Source organism: Staurois parvus, unplaced genomic scaffold (genome assembly GCF_062004578.1).
Source record: "Staurois parvus isolate SC_StPar_1 unplaced genomic scaffold, SC_StPar_1.0 ptg000706l, whole genome shotgun sequence".
Taxonomy (NCBI): Eukaryota; Metazoa; Chordata; class Amphibia; order Anura; family Ranidae; genus Staurois; species Staurois parvus.
Window position 1 is genome coordinate 3442608 of NW_028318502.1, and position 16643 is coordinate 3459250.

Genomic DNA, 16643 nt, shown 5'->3' on the forward strand with positions numbered 1-16643 from the left:
GAGGAAACCCAGTCTTTGGTCATGTCCATGGGTTCCAGACTTCAGGCAAAGCATCAGAAAGGAGGAAACCCAGTCTTTGGGAATGTCCATGGGTTCCAGACTTCAGGCAAAGCATCAGAAAGGAGGAAACCCAGTCTTTGGTAATGTCCATGGGTTCCAGACTTCAGGCAGTCATTGCCAGTAAAGGATTCTCAACAAAATATTACAAATGAACATTTTATTTATGATTCTATTAATTTGTCCAATTACATTTGAGCCCCTGAAAATGGAGGGACTGTGTATACAAACGGTTGCAGTGCCTAAAAATGTGTACTTGATATTTGTTTAACCCCTTGAATTAAAGCTGAAAGTCTGCACTTCAAATTCATTTGGATTGTATCATTTTCAATTTATTCTGGTGGCATACAGAGCCAAAAGTATGAAAACTGTGCCGTGCCCAAATATATATGGACCTAACTGTATGTATATATCCCAGATTCTCTTCTCACGTTAGTGTGGCAGCAGCCAGGCACACATCAAAAGTCACCCAATGAACAGTCTAGGGGTAACGTTTTCTATATTTATTGCTGAATAAACTTAAATGGGGATCAGAGGAGCTGTAGGATACTCCATTACAGGGGCGGACTGACAACTCATGGGGCCCCCGGGCAATAGGGGATCATGGGGCCCCTGTGTCCTTGCCCAAACTCAAAAAAGCCTGTGAAAAAGGTACCAGGGGCATCTCATGGGGCCCCCTACTGACCCCGGGCCCTCGGGCAATGCCCGAGTTTCCAAATGGTCAGTCCGCCCCTGCTCCATTAGCACAATGTAGTAACACAAGTTATATTCTGTGTATCTTTCTTGGATACACAGAATATAACTGGATATAACATTTATAGGGAAAGTTGATCCAGGGAATATCCGATTGCCTCTCGGGGGATCAGGAAGGAATTTTTTTCCCAGCAGGAGCAAATTGGATCATTCTTTGCTGGGTTTTTTATTGCCTTCCTCTGGATCAACTGTGGGTGTGGGATTATAACTTTTTTTTTTTAATGGTTGAACTGGATAGACTTTTGTCTTTTTTCAGCCAGACTAACTATGTAACTATGTAACAAAGACACTCTTCACTTTATTAAAGGAAAACCTGGGGATAGGCGAAAACAATCACCCATTAGTACATCATCCTACACAAAACACTAAACAGTTAATAAATATTTGAAAATCCTTGCCATTGATTAGAAACGTCTAATTGAATTTCATGACCTCATGTCTGTAATTCAAAAGATAACAGCATCTGCTCTGCCAAGGGGAAGAAGTAACAGCCAGGATTATATAATATCCTCTCCTCTCTCTCTGCAGTAAAAGGAAACTACAGTTCCCATCAACCACATAGGAATTGTAATGAATGTGGACAAATACACTGGGCATGTACAGGTTGAATGATTTGAGAGTCTCGGCCCTCCCACCACAGCAAGTGGGGCTGAATACCATCACTGCTTCCTGGAGAACGAAGTTCAGAAGGAATGTGCCAAGACCAGTGGCTGGGAGAATGGGAGGAAGAGCGGCCAACAGCCTTACAAACAAAAAAACAAAGAGAATTAACGGTTTGATTTGAAAATGAATAGGCTATTTTAGAGCAACTACTGAGTGACCCCGAAGATGGAGGATATATTCAGTGGAGGTAGGAAATAAGCAACAAGGACATGTAAAGAGGTTTTTGCCCGGAGTTCTGCTTTAGGCTTCATAGTACAGTCCCTCCAGCAGCAACTGAGAAACAATGAGACACCAGATGGAGTGCCCCACATTTAGGCCAACTCTGGCACTGATGCACAAGGATACAAGCAGCACATAGCCAATAGGATCCTACACTCAGGTTCAGGGGTGGAATGAGGTGGAGGGCATGGTGGCAATTGCCCCCTGGGTCGCTCTGATGCCACTGTGGGGGGACCCCAAGAGACAGGACTGTGGCTCCTCAGCGGCTACAGGGTTCTGAGCTGAGAGAGTCTCTCTCCCACAGCCCAGAGCCAGCACTGACAGTTGCCCCCTCTTCCCGGGGATGCGAGAGGAGAGAGAGAGAGCTGGTTCTGCTCCTCCTCCTACCGCTCTCTCCTGGCCCACATAGTGCCTCAAACAATGTTCACAGTGCCCACCAACCTCCCACAGGCCCTCTTAAGTCCCTGTAGAGCTGTCCAAACTCCCACATTGCTCCTGCTAGTCCCCCGGTCACCTCTAGAGACCCTATCCCCCACACAAGGGTGGACTGACCATTTGGAAACTCGGGCACTGCCTGAGGGCCTGGGGTCAGTAGGGGGCCCCATGAGATGCCCCTGGTATCTTTTTCCTCCGTTTTTTTGAGTTTGGGCAAGGACACAGGGGCCCCATGATCCCCTATTGCCCGGGGGCCCCATGAGTTGTCAGTCAACCCCTGCCCCCACAGTTGCCCTCCAGAAATCTCATCTTCTACAGGACCGCTAAGTATGTTGCACAGTCCCTGAACCCCCTCCAGAACCCCCACACTGCCCCCACAATGATACTGAGCCCCATTCAGAGCCCCTCAGCATTGCAATACATGTTTTGCATTTCCTTTTATTGTATGAGTAGATAACTGTTTGTGTTTAATGTTGCGGCATGGAACGCTTTGGAAGACTTCATTGTGTCCAGGTCTCAGTAAGGTTGAGATCCTCTGGTGTAGGGAACAATCACCAAAATATGGACAGCAAGTTGTTGAGCTCTCAGTCACACCAAAAAAAATGACTTTAATAACAGGTTAGAACAATGGTTTGCAATATACTCCTGGTGAACATGCAGCGGACTCCCCCTTTAAATGAGAGATTGTTATACACAAGCATAACAAGCATAAGCTGAGCTGTCATTGATGGTGGGTGTCAGGGGGCTCCCTCATTGGGATGTGGTGACACCAGCAGCTGTCTAGTGACAGACAAGACCCGCAGCCTCTATTTATACAGCTCTGGAATCTACTGGTCACTGAGTGAGCAGCAGCTGCCTGATTCATTGCCTGTGTGTGTGAAATTCCACGGAGCGTCTCTACCAGCCATGGAATATATAGAATGTAGACAGGGCCAGCAGACCAACAAGGGGGGCAGAATATGTTGTCTATTTATTGCAAGAAGGGAAATCACACTTCTATATAAAAGGTATAGGAAGCCACATGCTAGGTCAGTGTTGGTCAATCAATTGGATATACACTAGATTGCCAAAAGTATTGGCCCCGCCCTCCAAATCATGTGATTCAGGTGTTCCAATCCCCTCCATATCATGTGATTCAGGTGTTCCAATCCCCTCCATATCATGTGGTTCAGGTGTTCCAATCCCCTCCATGGACACAGGTGTATACAATCCAGCCTCTAGGCAAGCAGACGGCTTCTACAAACATTGGTGAAAGAATGGGTCGCTCTCAGGAGCTCAGTGACTCCAAGCGTGGTCCCGTGATAGGTGGCCACCTGTGCAATAAGTCCAGTCTGTTAGTGGGATTATAACAAAGTGGAAGCAACTGGGAACAGCCATTCAGCCACCAAGTGGTAGGCCACGTCACATGACAGAGCGGGGTCAGCGCATGCTGAAGCGCACAGTGCGCAGAAGTCGCCAACTGTTTGCAGAGTCAATAGCTAAAGACCTCCAAACTTGGTGTGGCCTTCAGATGAGCCCAACAACAGTGTGTAGAGAGCTTCATGGAATGGGTTTCCATGGCCAAGCAGCTGCATCCAAGCCTTCCATCACCAAGAGCAATGCAAAGCGTCGGATGCCGTGGTGTAAAGCACGCCGCCACTGGACTCTAGAGCAGTGGAGGTGTGTTCTCTGGAGTGACCAATCACACTTCTCTCTGTGACAATTCGTTGGATGTGTCTGGGTTTGGTGGTTGCCAGGAGAACAGTACTTCCGTGACTGCATTGTGCCAAGTATAAAGTTTGGTGGAGGGGGGGGTTATGGTGTGGGATTGTTTTTCAGGGGTTGGGCTTGGCCCCCTAGTTCCAGTGAAGGAAACTCTTAAGGCGTCAGCATATCAAGACATTTTGGACAATTTCATGCTCCCAACTTTTTGGGAAGAGTTTGGGGATGGCCCCTTCCTGTTCCAACATGACTGCGCACCAGTGCACAAAGCAAGGTCCATAAAGACATGGAGGAGCCAGTTTGGGGTGGAGGAACTTGACTGGCCTGCACAGAGTCCTGACCTCAACCCCATAGAACACCTTTGGGATGAATTAGAGTGGAGACTGCAAGCCAGGCCTCCTCCCCCGACATCAGTGCCTGACCTGACAAATGTGCTTCTGGAAGAATGGTCCAACCTTCCCATAGACACCCTCCTAAACCTTGTGGACGGCCTTCCCAGAAGAGTTGAAGCTATTATAGCTGCAAAGGGCGGGGCCAACTCAATATTGAACCCCATGGACTAAGACTGGGGGGCCATTAAAGTTCATGTGCATGGAAAGGGCAACGGCCCAATACTTTTGGCAATATGATGTATGTGCAATTTGACTCTTTGGAAAGCTGCCATGTTTGACATACTATAGGAGTTGTTGAAGACTGGTGACATGTTTTATAGACTCGAGGCATATGACATGAGACTATTAGGCTAGGTTCACGCAATACAGGCGCACCGAGAGCGGGCATGTTCCCATGTGTCACATGTAGGGCAGCCCATTAACATCTTTTCCTTATTTTATACATTGCCTTGTAATGAACAGTAAAAAAAATGAGACAGGTGAGTTTTTTGGTCCCTGGGGCACTTGTGTTGGGAGCACACCTGTAGGCGGGTGCAATTAGCCACTTTACCACTAGGTAGCTCTGTACCAGAATAGTGTCTGGTACGGCAAGTAGTGACACCAGGTGTTAGACCCATTTTAGGTAGAGCCCTCCCACAGTGATGTCAGGGTCAGGACCCACATAAAAGCTAGAGGGGAGGGATCACAGTCAGTCACGGGGTGTGGGACACCCCATATATGTCAGCATGTAACCTGCACACGTAGGCCCTGGACAAGGCAGGAGGCCAGATGGAGTGGACCTGTATACAGGAAGAGCTGGCTGTAGACATTCTGTCCCTTATGGAAGTGAGGGCTAGGGAGCATTGCAAAAGGCCAGGCTGGAGATCCCTGTGTGAGGCTGCTTCCCTGGATGATCCCTGGGAGAGGTGTACCCAGATATGTGTCTACAAAGAACACAGTCCTGTGAGTACTGATGACCTTGGGCAGAGGACAGACTGTAGGGAGATGGCTGTGAAGTACTCTACGTACTTTCACCTGTGACTTCTGCGGACTGTCCACGTTATGTGATTGACTGTGTATGTCGAGTGAAGCCAGAATGTATGCCCTTGTGATGTGACTGCCTTGCCATGCCCTGAATAACACCAGTAAAGTGCAATGAAGTTACTGAGTGGATATTCCTTCCTTTGGATAAAAAGGGACTTTGGGGATGACGTGAGGAGGCTTATGGCACTGGGGAGTGCATAAGATGGAGGAGGGTTCAGCCTCAGCTGGAGGGGCAGTGTTCTAGTGTAACGTCCTCTAGGTAAGCTAGATAGGTTTTTTGTTAGTTAGAGGTTGGGTACCAGCCTGGGATGAGTCAGCCTGGGAGTGAGGTACTGAGTTCACCTCAGTACGGGATGGGAGGCTCTAAAGGTCAGGGCTTCTGGAGCCCTCCTACCCTTCCAGAAGCCTAAAGAACTTTCTGGAAGAGGGATGGAGGAGGGGCGGAGGGCCAGATCTGCATATCTGAGTGACCTTGGCCAACCCCCAGACAGAAGGTGACCAAGTCCCTTGCACAACTTCATCAATTATGGCCAAGTATTTGGTTCTTACACAGGCAGGGGCGGACTGACCATTCGAGCACTCGGACACTGCCCGAGGGCCCGGGTCAGTAGGGGGCCCCATGAAATGCCCCTGGTACCTTTTATAGGTTTTTTGGGTATGCTTTGAGTGTAGGCAAGGACACAGGGGCCCCATGATCCCCTATTGCACGGGGGCCCCATGAGTTGTCAGTCCGTTCCTGTACATGGGTGTAGGGTTCTGTCCCTCACATTTATATTATACATACAGTATGTCATACTTTACAGTATACATTTGCATTACAACGTCACAGTTCTTTCACTCATAATTCATTAATGATACTATTGTTCTATGTGGTTGATGCAGATATAGTTTATACAGGAACATCCTGATGACATATGTTTTGCCATGCATACCATTTTGATATGTAACACCTCCACCGGTGGGCTCATGGATGTGCCGTTTTTTGGACTCTTTTTGTGAGTATATCACCATCTGTTACTTTTATGTCATTTAGGTAATGCACTAGGCCGGTGCACCCTCTATTTGTTTTCTTTGCAGAAGGTGACCAAGGACAACCCTTAAATGTGGCAGAGCCTGTGCAGCAGGGGAGTTGTTGTTGGAGTCAGGTGGAAGATGGATTGAGGGAAGGCTGGAGTATGGAGCCTGGGAGGGGGCCCCAGGGAGGAGAGCCTACCTACAGGCAAGATGCTGGAAAGAAGGAACTCCACTGCCCAAGGTCTCTTAGGGAGGACATCCTGAGCAGCAGGGAAGGAGCCAGCCCAGTGAAAGGCCTGAAAGCAGCTGCCAACCCACCACGCCGAGAGCACAGGACAGTGTGAGAACTCCTACACCTCCAGGGCCTGGTAAGTGTAGATCCAACCGGTCAGGTGCACGATCCAACTAGTTCTCATCCAGGACTACTTAACTGGTATATCTTGGAATCCCTTGCTCAGGGATACCCACAGTGCAGCCAGGTAAAGAGGAAGGATTCATTTGGGGTCTGAGGAGGTACATCAAGGGGACTTAAGTGCTCCTTAACAGAGTTGCTATTTTTGATCCACATTTGTATACAGTATTGTTGCTAAGAAGTCTTTCCTCAAGTTTGCCCTCCTTGGGCATCCCATATACCCCTATACCCCATCCAAGTTGTTAACCCCTTAATAAAAAAAAACTAAAAAAACAAGCTCAAGGACTGTTTTATGGACTCCGATAGAAAGTGTGGAAAATGCTGTGTTGCCTGGCCGTGCAGAGCTTAGGGGGACCCAAACAAATCCAGTGTCCCTCAAGAGGGTAGTGTTACACTAGAAAGGCTGGAGCGGAGGTAGGAAATGTTGTTGCTTTGTCAGAACCCTTAGCAAAATACCCAGTGCTTCTGGTTATAGGGTGCATGGGAACCCATCCCAGAATGTACTTCTCAGACCTGAGTGGCCAACCACCAGGCCAAAATGCTGGCATTTGAGGGAGAAGGTTACATCTGCAACCCTGTGTAAGCTCAAACACCATCCAGAGTTTATACAAAGTTTAAACATTCAAAAGGGTGTGTGTTTTCCTCTTTTTCTTGTTTTATACAAAGTTTAAATCCTCTGATGGAGGAACTGAGCTGCGGGTGAGTGCAGGGAACATCAGTATAAGTGTGTTGAGGATAAAAAATGTGCTGTATATCAAATAATTGCTGACTGCCGCAGTCCTAAATTGTGAACCTGAACACACAAAAAATAAATATGTAACCATATGGACCGCGCATAATTTGTGCATAAAACAATGAAATATAATATAACTCAGTCCCAAAACAGTGAAATACGTGTGAAGTGCTGGTGTCCAACTCTTAATTTCATATCTTGATTGTAAACTCTTCCCACAACCCAACAGGTGCTCCACTGTGCTCTAAATAGTGTCCCACATGGACTGCCACTCACCGTCATCCAATGACCACCTATCTATAGAATGGTCATTCACGCTTTTACCGGGATAGTCCCAAAAGCGTGACCATTCTAGAGATAGGTGGTCATTGGATGACGGTGAGTGGCAGTCCATGTGGGACACTATTTAGAGCACAGTGGAGCACCTGTTGGGTTGTGGGAAGAGTTTACAATCAAGATATGAAATTAAGAGTTGGACACCAGCTGTCAGGAATGGACTTGCTAATGGTGCTGAGACTCACCTGCCTTGTGGGCTGCAGTACCAGGGCTGGCCAGCGGGTGCTCTCAGCAACCAGAAGCTCACTCCAGCAGTCAGCCATCACCTGAGGCTTTATGCAGGAGGTGTATTTAAGGAATGGCCAGACCTGCAGTCAGTGCCTTGGTGTATGTTTCCCATGAGCCCCTGTACCTGCATCCTGTCTGCTTCCTGCCTGATTCCTGATTCTGCTTGATCCTGACCCTGAATGAACTCTGCCTTTCCTGACCTCGGCTATTGCTGACCACTCTCCAGCCTGCTCCTTTGGTACCTTGTCTGCCTGATTGTTCCTGACCCGGCCCGTCTGACTACGCTCTGCCTACTCCTTTGTGTCTTGTCTGCCCGATGATTCCTGACCTGGCCCGCCTGACCACTCCACCTCGCCAGCCCTGACTGCTCTTATCTTTGTACATGCCGTTATCAGTTGGATGTTTGGTTTTGTTATATTGTGAGTTTTATATTTGTGTATAACCCTTAATAAATTATATTGTTACACCATACTTGAGCCTGCGTTTCCCTGTGTCAGTTCACGCATCTCTGGTCTTACAGGGAGCTCTGACAGCAGCACTTCACATGCATTTCACTGTTTTGGGACTGAGTTATATTATATTTGATTGTTTTATGTACAGATTATGTGCGGTCCATATGGTTACATGTTCTTTCAAGAGAACCTGTCACTTTACTCTTGGGACAAGTTTCCCTAGAAAATGAGCTCATCAGCTGGACTGCCTGGATGTGCATACAACAGATGACAACTGGCAATAGTTGGGCAAGATGCATGAGAGCATAAAGGGAAGGTTGGTGCACATGTACGGGCAGTAAAGGGGAAGCTGGGGTGAACTCAACAGCAGAAATCAAAGAGTACTAAGATCCATCCAGGAAGTACCTCAGAAAATGACAGAGCGGGGGGATAAGTAGCAGGATAAGCACTAGCAGGCAACTACTCAATATACTCAACCCCAACTTAGATAACAATATCACCCAGCTGGAGCAACACACAGCAGGTAAGTGTGCACATTCATTTACATCAATGATGACCAAATGAAAAGTATAGGCTAGAATTTTCTTCAGTAGGCTGAATTGCAGTACTGTAATGCAAGCTATCTACATACAAGCAATACATTGTTTTTCCCAGTTCCTTCTGTAAACTTTATGGGAAATACCACAGGCATCCACCCAGATGTAAACAAGCAGTTAAAGTGGACATAAACTCGTAAAGTGAAGATTGTGTTATAGGAAACATACAATAATTATGCTTAAGCAGTATACTGAAAGATTGACCCTTTTGTCTTGAATTGCTGTTATGCCTGGGCATTCCTGCTCTGTAGCCTCATACTGTATATCTGCTGTGTGAAAGGCACCGCTACCTCTGACTGATAGGCTCACCAGATTTGGTGTTGTCACTGTGCTGCTTACGGCTCTCCTTACTGGAGAGAAAGCTGTACCTGAAGACCTGCTGTGCAAGGATCTCCCTGCTTCTGTTTTATTAATTCTCTGGATCTGGATTTTCTACACCTCCCCTCTGATTCTTAAGTATTAAACCACAATGTCTAGTCATCTGGGGTCAGTTTTGTCATGAGGAAGCAAAGCCTTGTCTCTATAAAGATGTCCCACAGAGATGTAGAGCAGAGTAAGACATAGAAAGCCATTAATGGGGAAAGGACAAGCCACAGGAAGTCTACAGGCGATACTGATGACTAGTCTTTTGCCCTTTGTTTGGCTTTTCTGAGCACAGCTTCTACAGTTCGAGTTCTGTTTATTGTAATTTTGGTCTGTATGTGAAAAATGTGGTCACCTTACTAAATGAAATTTACTTGTCATGTAACGTCATTTAGTGGCAGCATTTCTAAGTGGTGGTTAGGTATGTATTTATTGCAATACCCAGGTTGCATTAATAGAACAAAAGAACTGAAAATAAAACCATGCCTATTGAACTACTCACCATCTCCTTTTGCTCGTATATCTCTTTGAAGGAAGTTGATCCCAGCACCTCCTGAATCCAGTCCACTGCATGTCAAGATGTGATCATTATCTCTGTCAATGTTGGCACTAGTTTGATTAGTGTTAGCTGTTGGATTAGAACTTGTGGATTTAGTTTCCAGACTGTCACTGGTACAGCCCTCACAAGTGCGACTCATACAGTGCAAGAAGGACATAGGTGGAAGGCTGTGGCTACGAAACTCTCCGCGTTCGGAACCTCTGGTACCATCTCGATTGTATTCTGGGATTGGTGAGAACTCCAGGGAAGAGTCTCCACTGGACCTTAAAGGAGGACTGGTGCCATTTTTCTTCCTGGTTTTAGCTAATTCCAAAAAGGATGTCACTCTCTTCGGAGATGACCCTTGGTTGAGCAGAGCCTGACCCTCACTTAGCTTTACAGGACAACTCATCATACGTTCTAGTGATCCCAGTTGGTTTGAAGGGCTCTTGTCCAAGCTGCGATCATAACTTCTGGATCTTTGCCTGCCCGTATTGAAGTTTGGTGGGGACACATTAACATAAACTTGGCCCTCAATGATGTCGGACTTTGATCTTTCTATAACAGGTTTTGAGTCATTTGAGTCTGAACTACTATCTGGCTGTTGAAAGAGGAAATATTCGGTTGCCTGAACTGGGCTCCCTTTGGTGTGATCATCTGAACAACTGGTAATAGAAGAACCAGGAGGGCTAGGAGAAGACTGAGATGATAGGTCACAAGTCACCAACTTATAATAATTCTGTGTGGCCACCACAAGTCTGGCCTGGCTTTGAAAACAGGAGGTTAGATCTGAGCTCTCTCCATTACACTGAGCTGAATCACAATTCAGATGGTAAGAGTTACAGTTGGCATCTAAAATGGGTGAAGACGAATGGTTGGTACACCCGCATGGCTTTCCAGAAGCTTCTTGAACATGCGAGTCACAGGACATTTTGGATTCTGTGGGTGAGCTCTGCAGGTCAAGATAAAAAGCACCTGTGTCCGGATGGCTACAAAATGAGGAGTCACAAGAGAGACTACCAGAATTCATGTTGGACCTAGGTTGCCCATTCATCTTGTTATATAAAGTGCTGAAGTTAACCAGGATGCCATCTGAACTGTTGCAGGAGGAGTCACTGACATAGCTCACCTGCTGGTCCATTTCAGATTGGCTTGAGGCGCTGTAGCATCGGCAGTGTCTAAGAGGCTCTGAACCGGTACACGTGCACTCTCTCTGAAAATCTTGGCTCCCCAAATCAGAGCTTTGATTCCAATCTAGAGTAAAGGTAGGCTCACCATGATTAGGCCAAGCCTGGTCTTCCATGATTATCCCTGATAGACCTTGGTTGCCATTATTCCCTTTTTGTAAGTAATCAGGTGATGTCTTCTCTTCTTGTCCATCCACAAGTTCTGACCTTCCTGACAAAATCCAAGGCTTCACCACAGGTGGGTTATCATGAAGGTGAAAAGGTGGCAAGGACAAATCTTGGAAATGAAATCCTGATTTCAGTCCACCTAAGTTGTTGTGGAGATGGAATGACTTTTCCACATCGTTGCTGCTTGATGTGCTTTGTTCATCATCATCGTTCAAGAGGAACGGGTTGTGGCGCTTACGAGTTATGGTCCCCTGCCATTCCTCGTCCTTCTTGCTTCCCTTTTCTTTGACTGTTGAATCAGAAACTTGGATTAAACTACTGTACACCAGAGAGTCAGCCTGAGAAAGGTCCCTTTCTGGAAGGGAGGTGGTTCGGGTAATCCCCAGGTCATTCTTGCTGTAAGAATGGGCCCTTATGGAAGTCGGACAGCACTGGCGATCAGGCACCTGGCAGTGCACCAGTGGGATGTGGTGGACAATCAGAGTTTCTCCAGCTAGTTTGGGTGGGCTATCCATTTTGACGGTGGTCACCACTCAGGACATTGGATGCGGTCACCAAGCAAATGTCTGAAGAAGAATTTGTTCATATCACATGTAAGGACACCTGCAAGTCAAAAATACACAGAATCAATTTATTTTCATCTGAAAAACTTGTCAGCAGCTTCAAAAATTTACAGCTTTGAATAGGAAATGGTTAAAGCATCAGTCAGTTTATTTATTTATTTTTGAGCTGTCTGTGTTCCGAGGCAACCGGCATTTTTAAAAGAAGAAGACATACTTCATAGTAAACCTCAATCCATAAATTCCTAAAAGAAGACTGTTCATCACATCTTACTAATGCAGCCAAATAAGCAATCCTAGGCTTCTGGAAGAAACCCCAACCACCGACCATTGCTGACTGGACTAAAAGAGTCAATACTATATGTAGGTTTCTCCAGTGGTGTATTTAGGTTTTGTGCTGCCCTAGGCAACAAAAAAATTGGCGCGCCCCCAGCAGAGAGAGCCTGACCAACAACACCCCTGCCTCCTTCTCGAGAGAGCCTTCCACTACCACTGCCCCCACATACACCAGCCACCATCCCACATGGCGAGAGAGAGACACTCACTTTAACAGCTCCGGACCTCCCCATGAACGAGAGTTGGGCTGTGCATACATCGTCATGAAACCCATAGCCTCTCTCGGAGCCCACCAGGTCCCCATGCTGCATGTGTCCCTTCTTCCATCCCTTCTTCCGAGGGGCAGTGCTGCCCTCCTGAAAAATGCCTCCCTAGGCAAATGCCTTGTTTGCCTTGTGGTAAATACACCCCTGGGTTTCTCCCAGCAAGATAACCATGATACATTCTATAGGATCTCCTAGATTGTAAGCTCGAAAGAGCAGGGCCCTCAATCCCCTCATGTTTTGCATTGTATTGGTATTGTTCTGTCACATGTTCTGTCCCCCTTTGTAATGTACAGCGCTGAGCGAACTATTGGTGCTTTATAAATACTGTATAATAATAATAATAGGATTAGGGCATCCTGATTATATCATCAAAACAAAAATCCGTCACTGGCTTCTCAACCGCTAGGAGACTAGGATTTTTCTGACACTTTTTGTTTATACGTAACAATCAGTATTTTTTGCTAGAAAATTTCTTATAACACCCAAACATTATATATTTTTTAAAGCAGAGGCCCTAAAGAACAAATTGGTAGGTTCTGCAATTTTCTATGTCACATTTATGCTACGCAGCATTTTTTTGGGGGAAAAAATACACTTTTCTGAGTTTTAATGAAAAAAAACATAATACATAATTCCGTTTTTTTGGCAAAATGTAAAAGATGATGTTACACCGAGCAAGGAGATACCAAACATGTCATGCTTTAAAATTGCACGCGCTCGTTCAACGGCAACAAATGATGTCAATGTTACTATCTATAGGCTACACTTTAAGGCTAGGTTCACATATGTGCGGGTGGTGCCGCTGCAGATCCACATGAAAATCCGTGCAGTCGCAACACCCGCACAGAGGAAAGCGGACCCGCGGGTGGGTGCCATTAATTCTAATGGCACGCCGCCCACACTGGAAAATGCAACCGTCCTGGTAACCGAGGTTCCCATGCGCACTGCGTTTTCAGAAGAAGTGCAGGGACTTCTTCCCTGCGTGTCACGGGGCACAGGAATCCATTGAAATGAATGGGCTTTCATGCCCGCGCAAAAGGTGGCCTGCACGGCTGCATATATGTGAATCGGGTGAGAGCCTTTACAGGTTACCACTTTAGATTTTCAGAGGAGGTCTGGTGCTAGAATTACTACCCATGACCTGTTGTTTGCGGCCATACCTCACATGTGTGGGACAGTCGTTGTTTGTGCGCTTGTGGGACCAATGCATGCATTCGCCTTTGCGTGCAATTACAGGAGACAGGGGCAGTTTCATTTTTTTTTTTTTAATTCTTATACGGACACTTTAAAAAACAAATTTTGATCACTTTTATTGCTGTCACAAGGAATGTAAACACCCCTTGTGACAGCAATAGGCATGAGACAGGTACTCTTTATGGATTGACCTGGGACAATAAGATCCCAAATCCCTCCTCTGCCTTTAAAAGCATTTAATGAAATCAAGATCGCTGTGATTAAATGTTTTACTTTTTTTTAAAAATGGCGCCGTATCTAGCCAAGTAAACCAGAAGTGATGTCAGGTCATCACTTCCGGGTTACGATATCATAGAGCCAAACAAAGCCGGTCCGGTCTTTGCTGGGCTCTATGATCAGCAGGCAGAAGCGCCGGCTGGTTGATTGGGACTCTCGGTGGGACAGGAGATCCCAGTAAAGCCATGGATGGCGGCGAGATGGGGGGCACATCCCCTCGCACTGTTTGTAATAACAATCAAGTAGCTATTTAGCAGCTCCAATGGCTATTACAAGACAACTGACCATCAGTTAGAAAAAACATTCCCGGGATGTACAGACAAACATGAGAAGGGATCAGAAACAGGACTGCAGCAAGAAAGAGCCTCATTGGATCTTGAGACTTTCATAGGACCCTTGTAATGGAACCAACCCCGGACTGCGCTTGGGTACTTCCGTTAGTCTTCCCCATCCGAACACCGACCACAGACACCACCGCTGACCATACAAGACTAGACAACACCAATCTCGAAGCAAGCAAAACCACTAAACCAGTAAAATCCCAACACCTATAGCAGCCATGGTCTTGAAGGATGAAAAGCTACAGGAAGAGTCAATTGTGTCTAAGTCCTTCTCCAGCAACATTTCTTCTTCTTCCTCTTCCGAGTCCACCAGATCAACAGGTATTTTCTGAACTCGCTGAAAATGTTCTTAGACTAAAAAAGGTAATCTAATGCAGCCACAGCAACGTAGGACTGTATTAAATTTCAGACGCCCTGCACAAGGCAAAGATCCATCCCAGTACCCAGAGAGGGATTCTCCTGCCTACCCAGGGAGCAGCACCCACTCAGCCCTTAAGGGGAGCTCTGGCTGTTGTGGATCACCATTAAAGCCCCAGGATCTATTTGATGTACCATCCTACCCTTCAGAGGGAAGTTATCCCATCTCCTGGCTTATCCTGAGGACATCTGGATTTGTGTTTACAGGCGCATATACATTGCGCATCTAGTGAGTGCGCAATTCTTCCACAACTATTGCACAAGCACCAGCCCACCAGGAAAACAGGCACCTTAAGAGCACTGAAGTCACTTTTGAACTGTTGATTATTTATTCTATGCTCATTTATGAACTTTTATCTAGTACCCTTTTATCAGATTTATGGTCATATTTTTATTAGTATTTAGCGCTGCACCATTTATGAACTGTTTTATTGGGGTTTTATGTTGGTTACCTTTGTGCATAGCTGCTTCCCCCCTTTTCTTAGTGCGCTCACATATTCCTACCTTTTATAGTACCGGGATGATGCCTGAAGCTGCAGGCATCATCCCGGTACAACCACGTGAAGATGTATCAGGTATGCGGCTGGTTGGCAAAATGGTTATGGAATTGGGGTGGGGACTTCCATGGCTACTGCTGATTGGACCAGTGGTCTGCTATCAAGAGACAGTGTTTTACAGGTCAAGGCCAAAATGAGTTAAGCCAAACTACGTAAGAAAAGCCAAGGTCCATATAACTCCTAATTATATTAATGAGCAGAGCAGTGACCGGTCTTTTCTGCAGAAATTTCCTGCACAGAGGCAACATTTCATTTTGAATCAAGTAAAAATATATGACTCTTGTATGTGGATAAGATTTGCATATGCCAGCGTTCAGCTTTAAGACAAAGTACCTCCATGCCTTCTATCTGGCCTACCTATGGTCTCCTGTCACCCCTCTTCCTCCATAACTTGGTATGGCAATATTGGTCAATGGGCCTGTACCATCAGATGCCACCTAATTGCTGTAGGCCACATTCATTTTGATGTACTGCTGGGCAGAGAGAAGTCAACACTTTGCTGGGCACTTGGGACAACTGAGACTTTAAAACTGTGCCCCCCCCCCGAGGGGGCAAACTCTATCCTAACTAGGTGGGACAATTCTGAACGAGTATAAAACATTAAATAAAAATTGTAAGATGCAAACAATTGTAAGACTCTTGTTGAAGGACTGTCACAAAGGACCCTTGTACAAAAATAGGTCATCCAAATTCAATTTTGTTGAGCAAAACTTTTTTTACTAAAGTCCAGTCATTCTGGCAACAGCACATGACCCAGTAATTCAGTCTTTCTCAACATTTTTATCCTAGGATATCTTGATATCATCTTCAGATTTTATGGGAACCCATGTTAAAATGAACGTATTGGAGATCAGCTGAAGGAATGACCCTTACATTGGTGGTCAGTGAGAAGAATGTGTCCCTTACAATGATGGTCAGAACGTCCCCCTTACAGACACTTCCAAAAAAATCATTGGTGTAATGTGACTGGCTCTGCCAAGTGGCATTGACCCCCAAACTATGAAGACGCCATCAGGCGGGAGGTCAGTTGGCCACATCTCAAGGAACCCCCTAGCAAAATCTGGAGGAATCCTAGAGTTCCACAGAACCCTGGTTGACAATGGCTACACTGGATGAAAGCAGAGCTAAAACAAAAAGCTAAAATTAGTGATTGAAATGATGGAAGAAACAGCAGAAGAGCTGATACTACAACAAAGCTGAAAGAATTCATCATAAATATACACTCACCGACCACTTTATTAGATATACCTTGCTAGTACCGGGTTGGACCCCCTTTTGCCTTCAGAACTGCCTTCATTCTTCGTGGCATAGATTCCACAAGATGTTGGCAACATTGCACAGAGATTTTGGTCCATATTGACATGAGTTACTATTGCCTTTCTATCATCTCAAACCAGTCTGCCCATTCTCCTCTGACCTCTGACCT

At 46.0% G+C, this 16643-nt stretch overlaps 1 protein-coding gene across 6 annotated transcripts in view; it reads right to left on the bottom strand.

Annotated features, from left to right (window-relative positions):
* The window catches only part of RUSC2 (RUN and SH3 domain containing 2), a 109422-nt gene that overhangs the window by 66215 nt on the left and 26564 nt on the right, over positions 1 to 16643 (bottom strand). For all 6 annotated transcript variants that reach the window (XR_016306311.1, XR_016306312.1, XM_089653335.1 and 3 more), the window contains one exon: positions 9880 to 11873. Coding sequence is in view for 4 of the 6 variants with exons in the window: in XM_089653335.1 (XP_089509461.1) it covers positions 9880 to 11785 (1906 nt within the window). In the remaining 2 variants the exon portion in view is untranslated. The remainder of the gene's footprint in view (positions 1 to 9879; positions 11874 to 16643) is intronic.